This window comes from Chelonoidis abingdonii, chromosome 4 (genome assembly GCF_003597395.2).
Source record: "Chelonoidis abingdonii isolate Lonesome George chromosome 4, CheloAbing_2.0, whole genome shotgun sequence".
NCBI lineage: Eukaryota > Metazoa > Chordata > Testudines > Testudinidae > Chelonoidis > Chelonoidis abingdonii.
The window spans coordinates 81,692,564-81,711,690 of record NC_133772.1 but is presented as its reverse complement, the minus strand read 5'-3'; the positions used below and the strand labels follow the sequence as shown (position 1 = coordinate 81,711,690).

Genomic DNA, 19,127 nt, shown 5'->3' with positions numbered 1-19,127 from the left:
TCCTCGGCAGTCTTGTGCGACGTGGGACAGAATACTGGCAGGAATATGTCCTGACTCGTGTGGAAGGAAGACACCACCTTTGGCAGGAAGGCTGGGTGGGGCCACAGCTGGACTTTGTCCTTACAAAACACTGTGTAAAGTGGCTTCAAGATCAAGGCCTTAATCTCTGAGACTTGTCTCATCGACATCACCACCACTAGGAAAGTGACCTTCCAGGACAAGTAGGAAAGGGAGCAGGAGCCCAGCGGCTAAAAAGGCAGGCCGGTGAGCCTTTAGAGGACCAGGTTAAGGTCCCACTGTGGGACAGGGGCCCGTACCTGTGGGTAAAGCCTCTTGAGGACCCTCAGGAACCTGACAGTCATGTCATGAGAAAAGACCGTCTGACCTTGGATTGGCTAATGGAACACAGAGATGGCTGCAAGGTGCACTCTGATGCAAGAATGTGCCAGACCCTGGGTCCTGAGCTGCAACAAGTAGTCCAAGATGGACTGCACTGAAGAACACGAGGGAGAAATGCCACGCTCTGGCACCCAGTGGGAAAACCTTGTCCTGGTAAATTAGTCTCGTGGATGGCTTCCTACTTCCGAAGAGGACCTGCTGGACCTCCTCTGAGCAGGTATGCTCCTCCAGATTCAACTACCAAGCATCCACACCAAGAGGTGTAGAGACTCGAGGTTGAGGTGTAGGATCCTGTGACAGCAGATCTGGATGGTAGAGAAGGGGCCAAGGAGGGGCCAACGCCATGTTTGTGAGCATGCCAAACCTGTGCTGATGAGGCAATGCAGGGGTAATCACGATAACCTGTGCCTTGTCCGTCTTGATCTTTACTAGGACCCAGCTGACCAGAGGGATCGTGTACATCAGACCCTTGGCCCATGACACAAGGAAGGCATTGGAGAGGGAGCCCTTGCTCAGGCCCTGCTGGGAGCAAAACTGATGGCACTTTGTTTCGCCTGGTGGCAAATAGATCTACTTGGGGAGTTCCCCATCTCTGGAAGATCACGCAGGCCACTTCCGGCTGGAGCAACCACTCGTGGTGAGAGGAGAAGTTCCTGCTGAGGTGATCTGCTAGGGCATTCCTGATGCTGGAGATGTGACCAGCTTTCAGATGCAGAAGTCCCAGAGACGAAGAGCCTCTTGGCAGAGAGCCAATGAGTGTGCTCCTCCTTGCCTGTTGATGTAGAACATCAAGGCCGTATTGTCTGTCAGGACTCTCACCACTTTGCTGTGGAGGAGAGGACACCAGAGGATGCCAGAGCCACTCCCCTATGGATACTGTTGAGGGAAAAACTTCTGGCACTGGTGCATGTGGTGAGCACACACCCCTAATGTGGAATGGACATGAGAAAGCACTCAAAGAACATATAAAATTCACCCTTCACTGGTTCCAGAGTCCCTACTTAGATAAGATCTGCATTGTACCCCAATTTTCTGGGTCATGTCAGAGGCAGTAAATTCAAAGGAATGGACAAAAAGCCTCTGAAAAGACCCCAATGGATGCCATTCATTGGAATTCCATCCTCCTTGAAGTTGTCTGTGTCACTCTGCATTATTTCTTCTATCCTTCCTTCTATTAGCCAAATCATCTTCTGCTCTCAATCTCCATCCTACTAACTGAACCAGAGTCCTCTCCTTCAACTTCAATCCGAATCACAGAATAAGCACTCTCCTTCTTTCAACCTCTGATGGTATCAGGACTCTATTTCCAGCTATCAAACTTGCACTCACCTCCAAAGTTTCCAAACTCCTTCACAACGATGGAGTAAGGCTCTCTCCCTGGTTCCCAATGTCTGTCCTCCACATCCCATAGTCCTGTAGTCCAGGACTTCTCCAAGCGTCCTAACCTCCATTACCAGACCCTAAGCAGATTTGGTGCTTTCTTGAAGGCTCCTAACCTCAATTCTTGAAATATAATTGTTGCCTTTGCTTGACTTCCAGCTTGCATTCCATTCTCACTAACTGAATTAGGGTCTTTTCTCCTGTCAGCTTTCATCTCCTTTTATTAAGTGAGCACTCTTTCCCTAGTGTCATGGCTTCGCTGGCTTTCTACTTTATAATCTCTCTTCTGGCCAAGTATTATATCCATTGTTTTATCCTGGTCATTGTAAATTCCAGTTCAACTGCTTCTAATACAAAGCAAAGTATTTTTTTTAACATGTAGTCAGCCACCTATGCATCAATTTTATACAGCAAGATTGAAAAATACCTACACTCCATTTTGGATAGGTAATATAATGCAATAAGGGGGCAATCTTTATCTCTTCCCCAAACTACAGAGAAGTTCAGATACAGGAGAAAGATGCACTAGTTGTATTGTGTGGTGCTGAGCCAAGATTTGCAAAACTCAGAAAAAATCACAAAGCCAGCATCCACAGGGATTTGCTGTGCATCTTTGTGCAGCAGGGTTTGTGAGCATGGTAAGACAGTAACAGGCTGTAGCAGCTGGATCAGAGTCTACTGGCCATAGAAGTGGAATGTCTTTCTTATCCTCCCCAAAACAACTCCCCAATATCAAGCACTGTTACTTGGGTTTGGAAAAGTGCAGAGGAAAATTTAGCCCTAAGAAAGGAACCAAGAGTAACCAGCAATATATGATATGATAAGTAAGGGACAAAAACTAGTCAATTATAGTTTGTTGTAATCAGTGGACCAGAGTGGCCGTTAATATTGTACAGTAAAAGAAGATACTCAGACTATCTGCTGACAGCTTCGGCAGCTCATGTGATATTATGAAGAGATGTGGCCAGAGTTAGTTGCATTGCATCACAAACACAATAGCTAGCATCTTTTCTTTAAGGGGGAGATTCTACATAAGACTTCAGCGGGAATGAGCTAGAACAAATGACTCTCAGGAAACAATAAATGAACTTTCATATATGAAGCAACTGAACAGGGTTAAACAATGAAATGTAAGAAATGGAAAGAGGTTTGAAATGTGGATAATATAATAATAAAAAGAGTAATTTAGGATTATATATATCATGCTTAAATAATCATATTACTAAATATATGGGACAGAGTTAGGATTTGATGGAAAACAGACAGAAGCTATCAGTCAGATCACAAGATTTAATAATAGGCACAAATGGTCTGATGGTTTTATAAAATATTTATTTTCTTGCCCACTATCAACAAGAGATTCACAATTTGAGAAGGAAAGAACAGTCCCTGTGAGCACAACCACAAGTGCCTAATTAGCAGGAAACATTTTAACACATGAATTATTTTAGCATAATATTTATAGGGATTAATAAAGGCAGGGCGATTAATGACCTACAGCTGAGATGCTAATATTTCCTTAAACACAAATAGAAGCAAACTACTGTCTGTTCCCTGCCTAGTCCCTCTCCTCACTATGGTGGGAAAAGAGTTCTGATGGGGCAAAGGGAAGGATTACATGAGCAAACAACAGTCTGATGCTGGAATTCTCCTCAAGGCCCAAAACAACAACAAAATACACAACCGAGGAGACATTTTGTAATGGGTTTGGTTCAAAATGTTTCACTTCTGTATTTTGTTTAACTTTCAAGTAAACTTTTGCCTCCTAGTCCTTATCTTTTTAATCTTCCCTCATATGGAAGTCTTCTATGTCTCTCCTCTTTTTTGCTTCCTTTCTCTAGACTGTTTCTATTTCTGTTGTATCCTTTTTGAGAAGATGTGACGAGAACTGAACACAGTACAAGGGTGACATTTAATTACTTAGCAAGTTTTTTAGTATTATTCTCTGTGTTTTTCTTAACACGATGTAATATCTTGTTCACGTCTTTGGACTGCTGTGCAATGAGCAGATGTTTTGACTGAACTATCCACAATGATGTTAAGAACAAAGATCCAAAAGATCCATTCAAGATGAAAAGTCCAGCAATATGCTCTTTGTGGTAAACATCTTGTTCTTCCCCTTCTCCATTTAACTGTAGGAATCCTATCAAAGAGCTTTTAAAGTCAATATATAGAAAAATGAAATAGATGGATTACTTTGCATGTATTGTACTTGGTACTAAAATAAGAGAATAGTAAGTGAAGAGTAAACAGATTGGAAAATAGATTGTACTTGAATACACAGAGTAACAAATAATGTTATTCACAATCATAGAAACTAGAGAAGGAAAATTCTTGTCCATTCGCTTTGCCAGTACATATTGTTCTCTATAACATAGTTTTCAGTGCTTTCTCTAATCCAGTTGTAAAAAGAGCAAAATAAAGAGGTTTCTAACATTTCCCATGGGAGACTATTCACAGACTAACAGAAAAGGTTTCCTGATACGCAATCACATTTTCTTTTAATTTCATCCATTACTGTTTACAATGTCCTAGCTAATGACTATATATATCATGCTGAGGCTGCACAATATACCAGGTAGAGCATACTAGGTAAAATACCTCCAGTGCTGTCCACAGTAGCTGGTATTGCTCTCTGAAGCACCAACATCTAGGGTGACCATATTTCCTTATGCTGAATACCGGACACCTGGTAAAATTACTTGTATTCAAGTGAATTCAACGGCAATCCATCAGAACTACGCAGTACAAATGTTCAAATTAACATCAAGTTTATTGAGCCCTTGTTAAAAAGAAATACTGCATAGTTGGATTCTTTTTAAATATCTTATCTTTAAGGTTTTAGGGTTCACACGAGGAGAGGTCACACACATGCACACTCCTGTACACCTCTCTCACAGGGGATGACCGACCAACCCAACCCTCCCTGCTGGGTGCTCTCTGCCCCCCATGCCTAGCTGGGCCCCTGGGATGGACCCACCTCTCCTGGTAGCTGGAACTGCATCTTCCTGAGGTAACACATGAGGTGGGGGCATGCAGGATCATGTTCTTCCCAGATTCATGCCAGGATTCACCCCAAAATGTGGCCAGCAGCAGCCTTTCAGCACTGTGTGGGAGGGAAGGGACAGGAGCTGCTTCCAGTCACAGGGAAGGAGGACGGGGTGAAGGGATGACCTGGCCCATGTCTTTGCAGAGGTTCAGACTGCTGCTGGCCACCGATATAACCCAGACACCTCTGTCCCCTGGCTACAGCATGGGTAGGAAAGGGTTAAGCCCTAAGAATGCATTGTGCACTAGGGCCCAGGGAACCTGACTGCAGGGCTTCAGCGTGGCTCAGCAGGGGAGGGTGCCTAGGGAATGGAGCAATTCCATGATCCCTGGGGGCAGGACCCAGGGCAGGGGGCCGGGTGAAAAAGGTGCTAAACCCCTGCCTGGGGGGTTACTGTGGAGTCTGCAGGATTGGGGCATGAACAGGCTGGAAATCGCTTCCCCATCCACACCATTCCATAGCTTAGCTGAAGGCCAGAGAGGCTTCCCCGTGCCAGTGCTGTGTGGAGCTTTGGCACATTCAAGGGTTGGTACCTCCTGGCCAGTGCCCCCTGGGCTTTCCTGGGGTGTCAGCCCAACCAGAGGCAGTGGGGGAAGGAAGGAGCCTGCCGGCCAGGCTGTTGATGAGCTGAGTGCACCGACCAGGGGCTGGTTCTCCGCACAGCGCTGAGAGTGGGGCACGCCCCACTAGGGGAGGGGGGGAATATGGAGGAACAGCGGTGCTGGAAGGGGCAAAGCAGAGAGAGGACAGGGAAAGGGGGAGCATGTAAAAAGCTGATGGATGGGCAGCAGAGGCAAAACAACTGGCTGCTGCCTGGTGCCTGCCTGCACTTACCAACCACTGCAACTCAAAGCGCGCAGCCAGTGCCAGGCAGAAACGGGACTGAGGGGCAGGGCCATGCTGGCCAAGAGCTGGCATGCAGCAGAGTCTGCACTGACAGACCAGCCGCAGAAGCAGTTGGCCCCACGTACTGCATCTTTGCCCCACCATCAGCCTTGCACACCCATCCCCATCGTTGCCCACTGGACCCCCCAACTCACCACTGGTGGGCAAGTGGCTGATGAGCTGGGATCCAGCCAGCAGCAGGACCCACCAGTACTGGGAGTTGTCTGTTACAGTTATCCCCCTATTCCATTTTGTCTCTTACAGATGTCCCCATACTCCATTTTTGTTTTTGTTCTCCTGTGGCCTCCCCTCCCTGGCTGTTAAGTTGTTTAGCAGGGCCACTGCCCTTCTCAAAGGGAGGGTCCCTTAAAGTTGTTTAGCAGAGCCATTGCCCTTCTCAAAGGGATGGCCAATTGTGCTAAGTGGGACCACTGCCCTGTTCAAAGGGTTAGTCCTGTTATCACCTTGTTAAACCTGGGCTCGGTGTAGGGTGGACAATGTCCAGTTGCAAGGCCTATTGTGTTTTTTAGGTCCTGGGCATGAGTCATAGGCCTCATGTGCTTCTGAGTCACCTACTATTGCACAGGACTCTGCCTAGACATGTCTCTGTGCTCACCTGCTTTTATATTTTCTTTTTCTCTTCCCTGCCTCTGAGCCAATCAGAAAGTACTGGTGGGAGACTGCCTAAGTTTGCCCTTAAAACCAGACATTTTCTGATCAGACCCTCAGAAAGGTTCCTGCATTGCTGCCTGGTCTGATCAGCCAGGGGTTCTGGGGGTCCTTTCTCGCTCTCCGTTTTATTATTTTGAGCATACCCCGTTTTTTTGAACCCCCCCTACGAAGAACGAATTTGCTGCCTGAGAGATCTCCTGATTATTGAGACTGTACCCAGCCTCTGATGATTTTTTGCTGCTTTTACCTCTGCTGCTTCCTTTGGGGCCTGGTAAAGAATCCCTCTGTGAAATTCTGTGAATTCTCTATACTTTATATTTTATTATCTTAGCTGCTCTCTCTCTTTCCCCAGCACCCAGACTTAACCAGCACCAGCATAGCTGTGCAGTTAAGTTTAGGTTTAGAGAATTGTTTGTATTGTGTTCTGTAAGTTAGGTTTAAGAAATTGCGAATGCTTGCATATTAGTGTTTCTGTTACTTGCTACCCATTTGTGTAGTCTTGGTTAAGTTAATTTGTATTTGTCATAGATATTCAGATTTGTTACATGCTGTGTTCTGTATAGTTGTGGATTAAGTCTGTCTTCCTGCTGCCCCCCTCCCCCCCCCAGCGAGCTCTCCAGTCACCCCATACCCCTCAGTCTCTCTGCTGTTTAAACCTGCAGCCTGCCTGCCCTCTGTCTCCTGAAGTTTAAATCTCCCGCTCTCTGCTATTTAAAGCTCTGCCTAGTCTTCTGAGTGATTAAACCTGCAAGTCCTGCATGTCCTCTAAACATCCTGTCTCCTGAAGCTCTCTAGAATCTCTCTCTCCTTTTTAATCCCTTCCTCCACACTCTCCTATTACCCCCAAACCTCAAATTGTTATTACTGAAGTCTGCATAAACCCCTTTTTCTCTCTAACACACCTCACATTTTCTACATTCTATACCACCTGTGACACATTTTTACCTAGAGTTTTACTTACCACATTTTCCCATAAACTGTTAGTTGGCTATATGCTGCTGTGACACACCCTTTATATAGAAATTGTTAGCTACCTGTTACATTTATACTTCAGTGTTAATTGGGTTACCAACTGTATTGTACCCCACTGTATTGTACCCCACTTTTGAAACCCCCTAAACCCCATACAATTTGCTAAAAGAAACCCTCCCCAATTGTCTACCTTAACAAACCCATACCCCTCACTATTGAATTTTCCCTGTTTTTTGCATTTTCTTAATAAAGTTTATTTTGCATCCCACCTGTGTGGTAATTGCTCCCCAAGATCCCATATACCTGCTGGCAGGGACAGAAGTAGGGGGAAAGATGAAAAAAATGGGACACGAGACACCTGCAGGACAGCTTAAATACGGGACTGTCCCTTTAAAAATGGGGCATCTGGTCACCTTGAATATGTCCCCCTCCACATCTGATTGCAGCAAAAGAAAGAACCCCTGGCAGCAAGACCCTGTAGCCCAGCAGTTTGATTCAAACTCTCCTGGACAATAGAACATCCACTAGTTTTGATGCTCTAGAAGGCACTGTCAGGATTCAGAAGCACAGTGCACTCTTATGGCACAAATACCAGGATAGCCTCAGATAGCAAGTAAGTATGAACGGAGGCAAAACTTACCCGAAATGACTGCTTCCAGACAACAGTGGCCATTTTAGTTCTTCTTTTATTCATATATGTGAATACCTCAAAATAAACACTATAAATATCTCGGAATTTCAGGCTTTCAGTTAAGAAACAAATACAAGCAGAATAACCCTGGTTCTCCATTGAACTGCATCTTGTGTAGTCGTTTACACCTGTGCTATGCGATTGCAAAGAGGGAGTGAGACACAACCAAATAAAATAGTAGCATTTTACACCGCTTTGCATTCCTGCAAGAGGCTGCACAAGGTGTAAAGCAGTGAAAAATCAAGCTCAATATTTTAATCTCCCTAATTCCAAAACAGGGTCACCACTTACAGAATGTGGCTAATCACCAGTGCTTTGCACTGCAAGGGCTGACTGTTTCAACAAGCCCATTAAATCCTGGGCTAACCTACACATTGTATACGTGAACAATGCAAGATCCTATCCCTTTTTCTATAATGTGCAAGTTTTTATGCAGGGTTTTACTCCCACATCCTCCCCCCAAATCAATTATTTATATTCTAATCCCTAAACATTCAGAGTTATGTGGAGATTTTAGCCTGACAACTGACACTGACCTCTGCAGTACACAAAATTTGCAGTGTACATCCAGCACTGTGTTTTCCTGCAGGCACACAATCTCTTTGTGCATAAACAAAGAAACTCACTTAGAGTCCCCCTTTTGTCCTTGATATTTCAGCAAAAGGCAATCATTAACATAACTCTGAAGTGCACAGTGAACTGAGTTTTATGTTTTTCATTTATTCATGACATAGCTATGAACGTTATATAATGAAAGTATCAACATATATCCATATTGTGGCAGAGCTCTGACCTTGCCCCCTTGGGTCCTGCGCTTCTAGGCGGTTTACACTAGCCTCAGTGGCTCACTGTGATCCTCCACGTAGCCCTTCTCTCTCTAGGGCCAGGGTTACAGTCTAGTGAGCCCTTTTCATCATAGGTCAGCAAGGAGGTTGGGGAGAGAACTCCCACAGTCTCTGTTGTTCCTGGGGGCTTATTTCAGAACAGTTTAGCCTCCTGTCCTGACAGGGGCCTGACTTCCCCTCCCAGGAGATGCTCCTGTAGTGGTGGGTTGGGGGGGAACCAGGACCTGCCCTCTACTCCGGATTCCAGCCCAGGGACCCTAATGATAGCATCTGTTGGCAGCCAACCTTTCACTGCCAGAGTTGCTACATTTCCCTGGGCCACTTCCCCACAGCTCTCCTGCTTCTCTCTTCTTCACCCTTACCTTAGAGCGCCCTTACCGATAGTTTGAGGGTGTCTTCATTAACCAGCCCTTCAGCCGCACTTCCTCTCCCCTGGCTCTCTGCCTGACTGGAGTGAGCCCTTTTTATAGTATCAGTGGGGCTTTAATTAGAATCAGGTGTTCTCACGAGCCTGGAGCAGCCCCTGCTCTGGTCAGTCAGGGAACAGAAAACTGTTAATCCAGTGGCCAGTATATCTGCCTTCTCTTATTCTGCTGTACCCAGCTGGCCTGGGTCTATCACAATATGTAAAAGTATCCATTTCCCATTGCATTGAAGGGTGTCATTTCCATTTTTAAGTAGTTGTTTTCTCCACATTTCTTGATTTTGCATAGTAGCTATAGTAATAGTCCCTCCATGCATTCATTTTTCCTCTCTCTGCAAAAACTATCACTTGAAGATGGGATTGCACGAGTCAGATGACCTTGGAAGCTTGTGTATATACATTTCTGCCAAGTCCTATACATATTAATTGCTGGCATCTTATTATGCTAATAGTGCCTAATCTTTTTCCAGTCAACAGCATGGGTAATTTTTCTAAATACATTCTTTTTCTCAGGTTTTAAACCTTTCATTCCAAAGATGTATTCACAAATTTTGGAGACAGGAACTTTAAACACTATTCATGTTATAAAAAGAAAAAATATTCCTAAGGCCAGACTATTGGATGGTTCAAGAGATTGGTAGTGGGCTACATGGCTTTTCACTGCTAAATTGCTAGTTCAAATCCCAGGCAGATCAATAATGACTGAAAGATACTAGCACCTCCTGACTATTTGATGGATTATTAGCAATAAGCTCAGTACTTATACACAAGAATCATATATGTATTTATTTCCATATAGAGAGACTTCAGAATTTTCAGCATTGCATTTTGGTACTAATAGTGATCACTACATTCTGTGGAGCAGCAGCAGAGACAAGAATGCTAGGGCAGCACTGAGTGAGTGCCTTGGGGAGCATCTCATGGCAGTTGGGCACCATGGGCGGCGCCAGCCAGAGCAAGGCTCCTTCTGGAGAGAGGCAAGAGCGTGTCAGGGATAGTTTGAAGCTGTGCTCCCTGCCCTGCCTGGGGAACGCCAGCCATACAGAGGTAGCCCAGCTCGGCTCAGGGACCAGGGCAGGAAGGGCTGCAGAAAAGCAAGCCAGCGCCCTGGTTCCCACAGCATAGAGAGCCAGGGGGTCAGGTGGGCCGGGCAGTTCTCACCAGCTTCTGATCTGCTGGGTCCTGGCAGTAGGTGATGCTTTTCAAACTGTAGGGCGCACCCCCTTCTGGGTCATACCCCCATTTGAAAAACTTGCTGCTAAATGGAAGGCAGAAATATGGGGAGGCACATGGACACTTGCTGAGAATCAAAAAGTTAAAATTTTATAACCATTAAAACACAAATTGTCAACATCACATGTGAAAATACAAAGCATCCTTACATCAAACGCTAATAGGTTTTCAAGCAGTATTTTTCTTACTCTGCCTATCTTTGGGGAATGGAATGTGATACTTGCATAATGTTTGAAAGGGGCCTCGTCCCAGAGAGTAAAAGTACAGAATGGGATCTGGCTCTAACACTAATTAAAATACAAGGGAAGGTTTTTTTGTTCTCATATGTAGTTTTTCAAAAAATTCCACAGCACATCTGTTCAAGCCTGATGGCACACCAGTGTGCCACGTTATACCAGTTGGGAAACACTGAGTTAACACATTTTTCAAGAGCCATTTTTCAAGGTGAAGTGGTGGATTCATATCCCTCCAGTCAGAGGGAGGAAAGGAAAGGGGTGGTGGAAGCAGTTTGGAGCATTTGTTAGTGAGTTACAGATTGTTGTTATACAGGGGCGGCTCCAGGTAACAGTGCTCCAAGCGCGTGCCTGGGGTGGCAAGCCACTGGGGGCACTCTGCTGGTCGCTGCTAGGGCGGCAGGCAGGGTGCCTTCGGTGGCTTGCCTGCGGAGGGTCTGCTGGTCCCGCGGCTTCGATGGACCTCCCGCAGGCGTGCCTGCGGAGGATCCGCTGGTCCAGTGGCTTAAGAGGACCTCCAGCAGGCACCCCTGTGGAAGGTCCGCCGAAGCCGCGGGACCAGCGGACCCTCCGTGCTTGGGGCGGCAAAATGTCTAGAGCCGCCCCTGTTGTTATAGCGGGTTGTATATTTTAACACACTAACAACCTTGCCAGCTGCTTCCCTTCTTCCCTTCCCAGACCTGAAGAAGAGCTCTGTGTAAACCTGAAAGCTTGTCTTTCTCACTAACGGAAGTTGGTCCAATAAAAGATATTGCCTCTCTCACCTTGTTTCTCTAATATCCTGGGACTGACATGGCTACAACAACACTGCATATATTAACTCATGATTGTCAATTAAGCCAACAACAGCAATAACACAGGTAGCAGGGGAACCATTCTTTTTCCTTTGGTGTAGAAATAAGTCAACTATAACCACATTACTCTTTCAGTATTAGCCTGGAAATGACCAATTAACTACTTATGGGATATGCAGAGTCTTCTTCCCACTTCCATTTTCTGGTGTTACCATGGAATAAAAATCTTATTCATAGAAGTCAAATTAAATCTATTATAGGCCAGAAAAATAGGATCTCTCATGCTTTTATCTTTCAATGTACATGAAACATTCAAATCTTTGTAGTTTTTTTCTAATTTGAGCAGAGGATTGAGAATATCTTAGATACAATGGGAAGAAAGAGGTGTAAATTATTAGCTTGCTTTTTAATGTACCAGGGAAAGCTGTGGTAAAGCAAACAAAACTGTTTATCAAAGGGGCAAAAATAAAATAAGCAACCGGACTGGTTGAGGATTCTAACCTAGGCAAAAAACGGTACTATAAATATTCAGAATCTGGTATTCTGTATCTTTCAACCTCCTCATATTAACAGGTTCACAGAACAGATTAAAGATTTGAAAGATATTTTCATCATCACATCCTGTGCAGGTATTACCAGCTTTCTCACATATCCAAAGAGAAAAGATTTGTGACCATATCAACTTCTCATCCTCAAACAATTTCACTGGCTATCCAAAAGTCAGGATGCAGTTAAAAATTGCCCCTGTGGATTTACTGCAACTGACCTCATAGATTTTGATTAATAGATTCATATGAGTTTAAGACCAGAAAGGACCATTATATCATCTAGTCTGTCTTGTATGTCACAGGCCAGTAAATTTCACCCAGTTATTTCTTCATTGATCCCAATTATTTCTGTTTGGTTAGAGCATATCTTCCTGAAAGGCATCCAGTTATGATATAAAGACACCAAGAGATGGAGATTCCACCAGTCCAGTTGGCAGTTTATTCTGGTGATTAATCACCTTCACTGTTAATCTGAATTTGTATGGCTTCACTTTTTAGCTACTGATTCGTGTTGTATCATTCTCCGCTAGATTAAAAAACACTTTAGTACCCAGTAGTTTCTCTCTGTGGAGGTATTAATACACTATACCCAAGTCACTTCTCAATCTTTTTTTGGCTAAATTAAACAGATTGAGCTTTTAAGTTTGACTTTAAAAGTTATTTTCTCCAGCCTTGGAATCATTTTTGTGCCTTTCTTCTGCACCCTCTCCAAATTTTCAACATCCTTTTAAAAACATGGACACCACAACTCTACATGGTATTCCAGTATCTGTCTCATCAATGCTGTATACAGAGGTAAAATCACCTCAGTATTCTTACTTACTGCATCCTTGTTTATTTGTCATATTCAGACTTGTCCATGTCTGGAAATCTGTAGAGAAGCTACTTGGAGTCATATGCACACCTTTCTATAGCATTAATCTCTCAGTGTGGCCTCTCAGTCAGATATTCAGTTTGGGAGGGCAGTTTTACAATTGCTGTTTAACTGCAAGCTTTCCGCTTGCCTTCCCGGGGTTTTATTGCTTGCTAAATTCCCAGCAGCAAGAATATGTGAGCCCATCTTGAAGAAGAAAGATTGTTTACCAATAACTGGAGTTCTTCAAGAGTATTGTCTCTACATATTCATTTTCCCTCTTCCTCAGAGTCCTGCCACTCTCTAGTCAATGTCATTTCAGTAAATGGAACTGAGGCAGAACCTCCCTCCCTCATCCCATATCCTGCTACAGTTGCTTTGGAGCTCATAGGTGTCCCCAGTGCAGTGTCTGCTGCTGCTCTGATGGCAGCAGGGCAAAGTTTTTTAGATGTTCAGTGATTCTGGAATGCTGCCAAAATTCTCCTGAGGAACATAAATAAGAGAAGGGAAATTGTGATTTTTAAGCTTTACAATTTAGCTAAATCTGACTGGAGTTTCACAGGACAAAGAAAAGGCACTTCTTTAGCCTGAAGAAATACCAAATAGCAAAGGTTTGCTGCAAAGAATGGAGCAAAAGGCATTGGCAAGAATTCTTTATCATGAAAAGTATTAGGTAACCTAAATATAGGAGTCACTATCAGTTCCCCATAAAAAAATCTTGCATTACAATTTTTTAAAAAGAATTACAAAATTGGTGGACTAAAGGAACACAGTATACATATCATATTTGGATTTTTGATACAGTATGTATAAAATTTTTGATCAGTATCTCATACTCCTAATTGAATTTAATTAAAAAAACCCAGAAAATTGGCTTGGATAAAAATCTATTCATATTGATTGAAAACTGTCTACCAGTACTGATAATTACTGATGGGCTATAACAGGGTACTGTACGCATTAGGATTACTCTTTGTAACAGGATTGTCTGTGCCCTTTAAGGTAGTGATCATTTGCGGCAAAGTGACCATGTTTGCAGGCTTGGGCCTTTTAAGGGCAGGCATGAGGAGGGATGTACTTTGTTGGGAGATCTGGTTAACTGTTGCTCCCTAAGGGCCAAGTGACAGTCATGTGACCAGCTGCGATATATAAGGGTAGCCTGTGGATCAATCACAAGACGGACATTCACAGAGAGTGGAATGGTTGGCTACAGCGAGTGAGAAATTTTCGAGAGAGGCAGGAAAATTTTGTCTTTTTTTTTTTTTTTTTTTTTTAAGGTAAGCAGGAACATGTATATTTGCTATTTTAGGTGTATTTTGCAAGATAGTGTATGACAAAGAAGGTACATGGAGGTGGGGGGAGTACATAGAGGATCTGTCTATACTAGCACTTTTAACCTTAAGTTATTTGATTGCCATAAGCAAAATATGTTTTTATATCGGAATGAACTATAATAACCTACAACAAATTATTACATCAATGTTTTAAAATAATTTCTAAAAAGTCTAAGGCAAAATATCATTAACTTTCTGTTAAGATTCTATCTGCATATCAATTAAATAAAAACATTACTATCTTGCAGTTCTAGAAAAAAAGGATTACAAGGCTGGAAATGTAAAACTGAGGTTCCACAAATAACCTTAACTCTCAACCATTACCTGACACCAAGCCACCATAAAGCCAAATAACAATTTCACACCACATTTCTAACATGCACTCAAACCCTAGTATCCCAGTGACCACAATAAAGATATCAACAACCAGAGTTATATGATTATCTCAGCAATGCAATTCCTGGCTTTTGGCTCTAGTTCATATTGGAAATATCATCAACTACCAGGCTGTACATAAGGAACTACCACCCACACCATCACCATTCAGGATCACCTACAAAGACAGACTGCTTCAAATTTAACCACCCAGTACTAGTAAGAAACATCTAACCTCTGATCTCTCCATATGCAGTCCATAATTACTGTCTCATAGCCATTATTCCTTATAAGGCAATGAGCACAATCTTCATCCTTCAAAATATATATTGATTGGGTTACCTCTGATAATTGCAATGACCTGATGTGATTAAGATACCGCTCCAAAAAATATGTGGACCATAGGTGGGATACAATGTCACAGTAAAGGTTGTTTGTGAACCTTAATTATGAATTTCCTATGTCACAAACTTTTATTTTTAATAACTCCAATATTCTAGTAAAATTATTTTAATTTAGTTGAGATTTATTTACAAAATTAAATACATCTTAACAACTGGTTTTTCTATTAAGCATTTGCCTTCCAGTTATTTTCAAAGGAAAATAATTCATTCTGGGGCTAAGTACTCTTTTTTTTAAACATGCTGATATCACTTAAATGCCAACAGACAGGGTTTTTTCCCTTCAACATTTGCTAAAATTAACCCTTAGAAATGACAATGTTATGGAGGTGATGGCCACAATTTCATAGTTAAGGCAGTTTCATTTTGCAATTAAAGTAGGGATTCAGCCTTTTTGTTATATATGAAAAATACAATGTATCCTTCCCAAATTTACAGCTCTTTCTCTTTGAGTATATAATTTTTTAAGAATTTATAAGTAAATGTTAAGTATCAGGGGGTAGCCATGTTAGTTTGTATCCACTAAAACAACAAGGAGTCCGGTGGCACCTTAAAGACTAACAGATTTATTTGGGCATAAGCTTTCATGGGTAAAAAAACCTCACTTCTTCAGATGCATGGAGTAAATAAATGTTAGTTTGAGTTAAAATTAATTAAGAACTGGGCCCTTTGAGAAATGTAAAGCAGTCTTTTCTTTTTTCATAGACTCACGGAATCATAGGAAAGAAAGGGACCTCCAGAGGTCACCGAGTCCATACCTTGCACTCATGGGCAGGACTAAGTATTATCTAGACCATTCCTGATAGAGGTATATCTAACTTGCTCTTAAAAATCTCCAGTGATGGAGATTCCACAACCCCCCCATGACAACTTATTCCAGTGCTTAACCATTCTGATATTAGTTAGTTTTTCCTAATGCCCAGCCTAAACTGCCCTTGCTGCAATTCAAGTCCATTGCTTCTTGTCCTATCCTCAGAAGTTAAGGAGAACAATTTTTCTCCCTCCTCCTTGTAACAACCATTTATGTATTTGAATACTGTTATCATGTCCCCTCTCAATCTTCTTGTCTCCAGATTAAGCAACTCTAATTTTTTGATCTTCCCTCCTGGGTCATGTTTTCTAGATCTTTAAACATTTTTGTTGCACTTTTCTGGACTTTCTTCAGTTTCTCCATATCTTTCCTGATATGTGGCACCCAGAACTGGACACAATACTCAAATTGAGGCCTAATCAACACAGAGTACAGCAGAAGAATTACTTCTTGTCTCTTACTTACAACACTCCTGTTAATACATCCCAGAATGTTTGCTTTTATTTGCAACTGTCTTACCCTGTTGACTCATATTTACCTTGTGATCCATTATGATCCCCAGATCCCCTTCTGCAGTACTCCTTCCTAGGCAGTCATTTCCCATTTTGTATGTGTGCAATTGATTGTTCCTTCCTAAATGGAGTACTTTTTGTTTATCCTTATTGATTTTTTCCCAAATGATTTTTAATAACAATAATGCAGGCATTTAAAACTTTCCATATAGTTATAATCAAATGAAATCCTGTGAATAAGTTATATTAGAAGAAATTAGGTTGCAATCATTCTAAATTGTTAATGATTTTTGTATCTAGCTGTCATGATTATATAGGATCAGGGACAGTCAGTTCAACATCTCCGATAAAGGGCCATTGTGGCCTCAGTGTAACTCAATTAATCGTCATAGCCATTCTATAACTAATTTAAATGTAATAATTCTTTTGGCTTTAATGACTCTGTGGTATGAGGGAGACTGCACATTTGTGTGAAGAGTTTTCATTGGTAGATTACTTGGCACAACTGCCACTGCCCTTTGAGGTTCCATAACTCATTGGGGGCGACATTGCTTGAAAGGCTCCATGTGACTCTGCTGCGTCTACTCCACTGTGCACCGAAGTAGTATTGCCTAGGGAACTAGGCAGGAGCAGAAGTTAAGCCCTTAAAGTTCAGCAATATCAGAACCTGGAATTGGGATCTCCCCTGCCCATCCTTTCACAAAGAGTTGTTATCTGTAATACAGTCCTCTAAACCGATAAGTCAATTGCAAAATGATGGCCAGATTCACCTGTACATTTTGGCTACTTTGTGGTGCTCTGACAATGCAAAGCAGGTGTAACTGGCCAGCACGCTCTTGTTGCTTTGCAATGCTCTCATGTCCCAGGGAATCTGCCTTAAAAGTTTTAAGAATATATTTAAGTTGACACTACATATCTTTGAATCTTCAGAAATATCACATAACATTTTCTTTGGGTTTCTTGTTTAGTTTTCTGACATTTTTAATGACCTTTACCTAAAAAAAAAAAAAAAAAAGGAAATTTCCAGACAAACAACTATGTTAAGATGGAGTTGAGGTTGAGAGTACTCAACATCTATTTAAGAGTAAAAAGCATTATGGAGATGTTATAATCAATCCAAAATCAAGTGTTACAAACCCAGGAAATTCAGAGTTAAGTTATCACTTAAAAGAAATCCAAACATGCTAAATTACAGAATTACATATTTAAGGCACTTAAGCAACCTTAACTCTGTTCTCTAGTGACACCATGAAGGGAAAAAGTGCAACCTCTTCCCCCTGCCTCCAGCCACCAGTGATTAAAAATATCAGGTTAATTTAACTCTAACACTAAAATACCTTAATCATAATCATATAGTTATTGCATGGTGTCACTAGAATGCAGAGTTAAAGGTTTTTTTTGTTGCCTTTACTGTGACTTTCTTACCTTAACATATTTGGATGTCTTTTAAATGTAGCCTTAACTCTGAATTTCTTGGGTTTGTAATGCTTGGTCTGGAGACAATTATCACTTCTCTGTAATGTTTTTCCATTTAAATTACTGAACTATATTCTCAATCCTAACTCTATGTTAATCTCCATATCTGTCTGGGAATTATATTGTATGATTCAAAACACTGGAGTAGATTGTGGTTTTACCATAAGCCCCAAGCAAGAGCCAGTATGTAGTTGCACTCTCCTGGGAGTAGAAGAGAAACCACATAGTGAATGTCATAGTATAGTTCCTGATTCCCCACTTGCTCCAGGAGAGAAGGAAACGGTGCCAGCTTTTTACCTAGTGCAGACTCCTTCCACCTCTCCCTTCTCAACACAGCGGAGCAGGCATAGTGTCATTCAGAGATACTGCACAATCAGGTCAATGAAGGAAACTTCTAGAAGTCAGGAAGTTTATGTGCTAAAGGGCAGACTGTTGTGCATCCAGGATATCTTACCTCTGGAGTTACATCTCGTGGTGCAAACCCTGTTCCTCCAGTTGTCAAAATCAAGTTAAGTTCCTTTTCATCACACCAGTCTATCAGTGTCTCCTGAAAGAGAATATCAGCACTGTCAGATTTGGCATATAATGTTAATACAGAAATCTGAAAAATGCGTAAGACTTAAAAATCTTCAAGTACCAATAATTAAACTCAGCTTCATATATTCAATGAAGAGAATTTTTAAGACGTTCCACATGACAATTTATACGGATACTTTTCTCTCTCTCGCTTTTTGAGTTTATGACCAATATATGACAGAGTAATTTGGGCACCAATACCAATGTGTTTTGGAAATGAAAATTGATATTGATTCTCAATGAAAATTGAGAATTCTTCCCCTGAGTCCCAAACAAAAATAATTTTTTTAAATTGTAACACTTTAATAACTTTTCATTACAATACTGAACTACACACACATATTTCAACATAGGTCTGAATACATACATAGATCTCAAAGGTATTTATAGGCTCTTAACGTCCATTGATTCAATAGAAGTTAGGAATCTAGATACCTTTGAGGATCTGTGCCTAAATTCCCCAGCATATGTCAATATACTATTTCTCGTTGTGAATGTGGTTTCCATGCTCTAATTTCAACTGGAATGGCCTGATGATTATCAGAGCAACACTGCTGTAAGTTTCTCAGTGGAAAGATTCAAGAATACAAATTAAGTGAATGCTGTATGCCTAAAACAGCAGCAAAAAGGTGATCACTGCTTCTCGCTCACCTTTTCTCTGCTC

The 19,127-nt window shown here is 42.0% G+C and overlaps 1 protein-coding gene across 28 annotated transcripts in view; it reads right to left on the bottom strand.

The window, feature by feature from the left end:
* The window catches only part of GPHN (gephyrin), a 648,985-nt gene that overhangs the window by 303,895 nt on the left and 325,963 nt on the right, over nucleotides 1–19,127 (bottom strand). For 26 of the 28 annotated variants that reach the window (XM_075065364.1, XM_075065351.1, XM_075065350.1 and 23 more), the window contains one exon: nucleotides 18,342–18,434. The exons of the other annotated variants lie outside the window; for them this stretch is intronic. In XM_075065364.1, coding sequence (XP_074921465.1) covers nucleotides 18,342–18,434 — 93 coding nt within the window. The remainder of the gene's footprint in view (nucleotides 1–18,341; nucleotides 18,435–19,127) is intronic. 28 annotated transcript variants of the gene reach the window in all.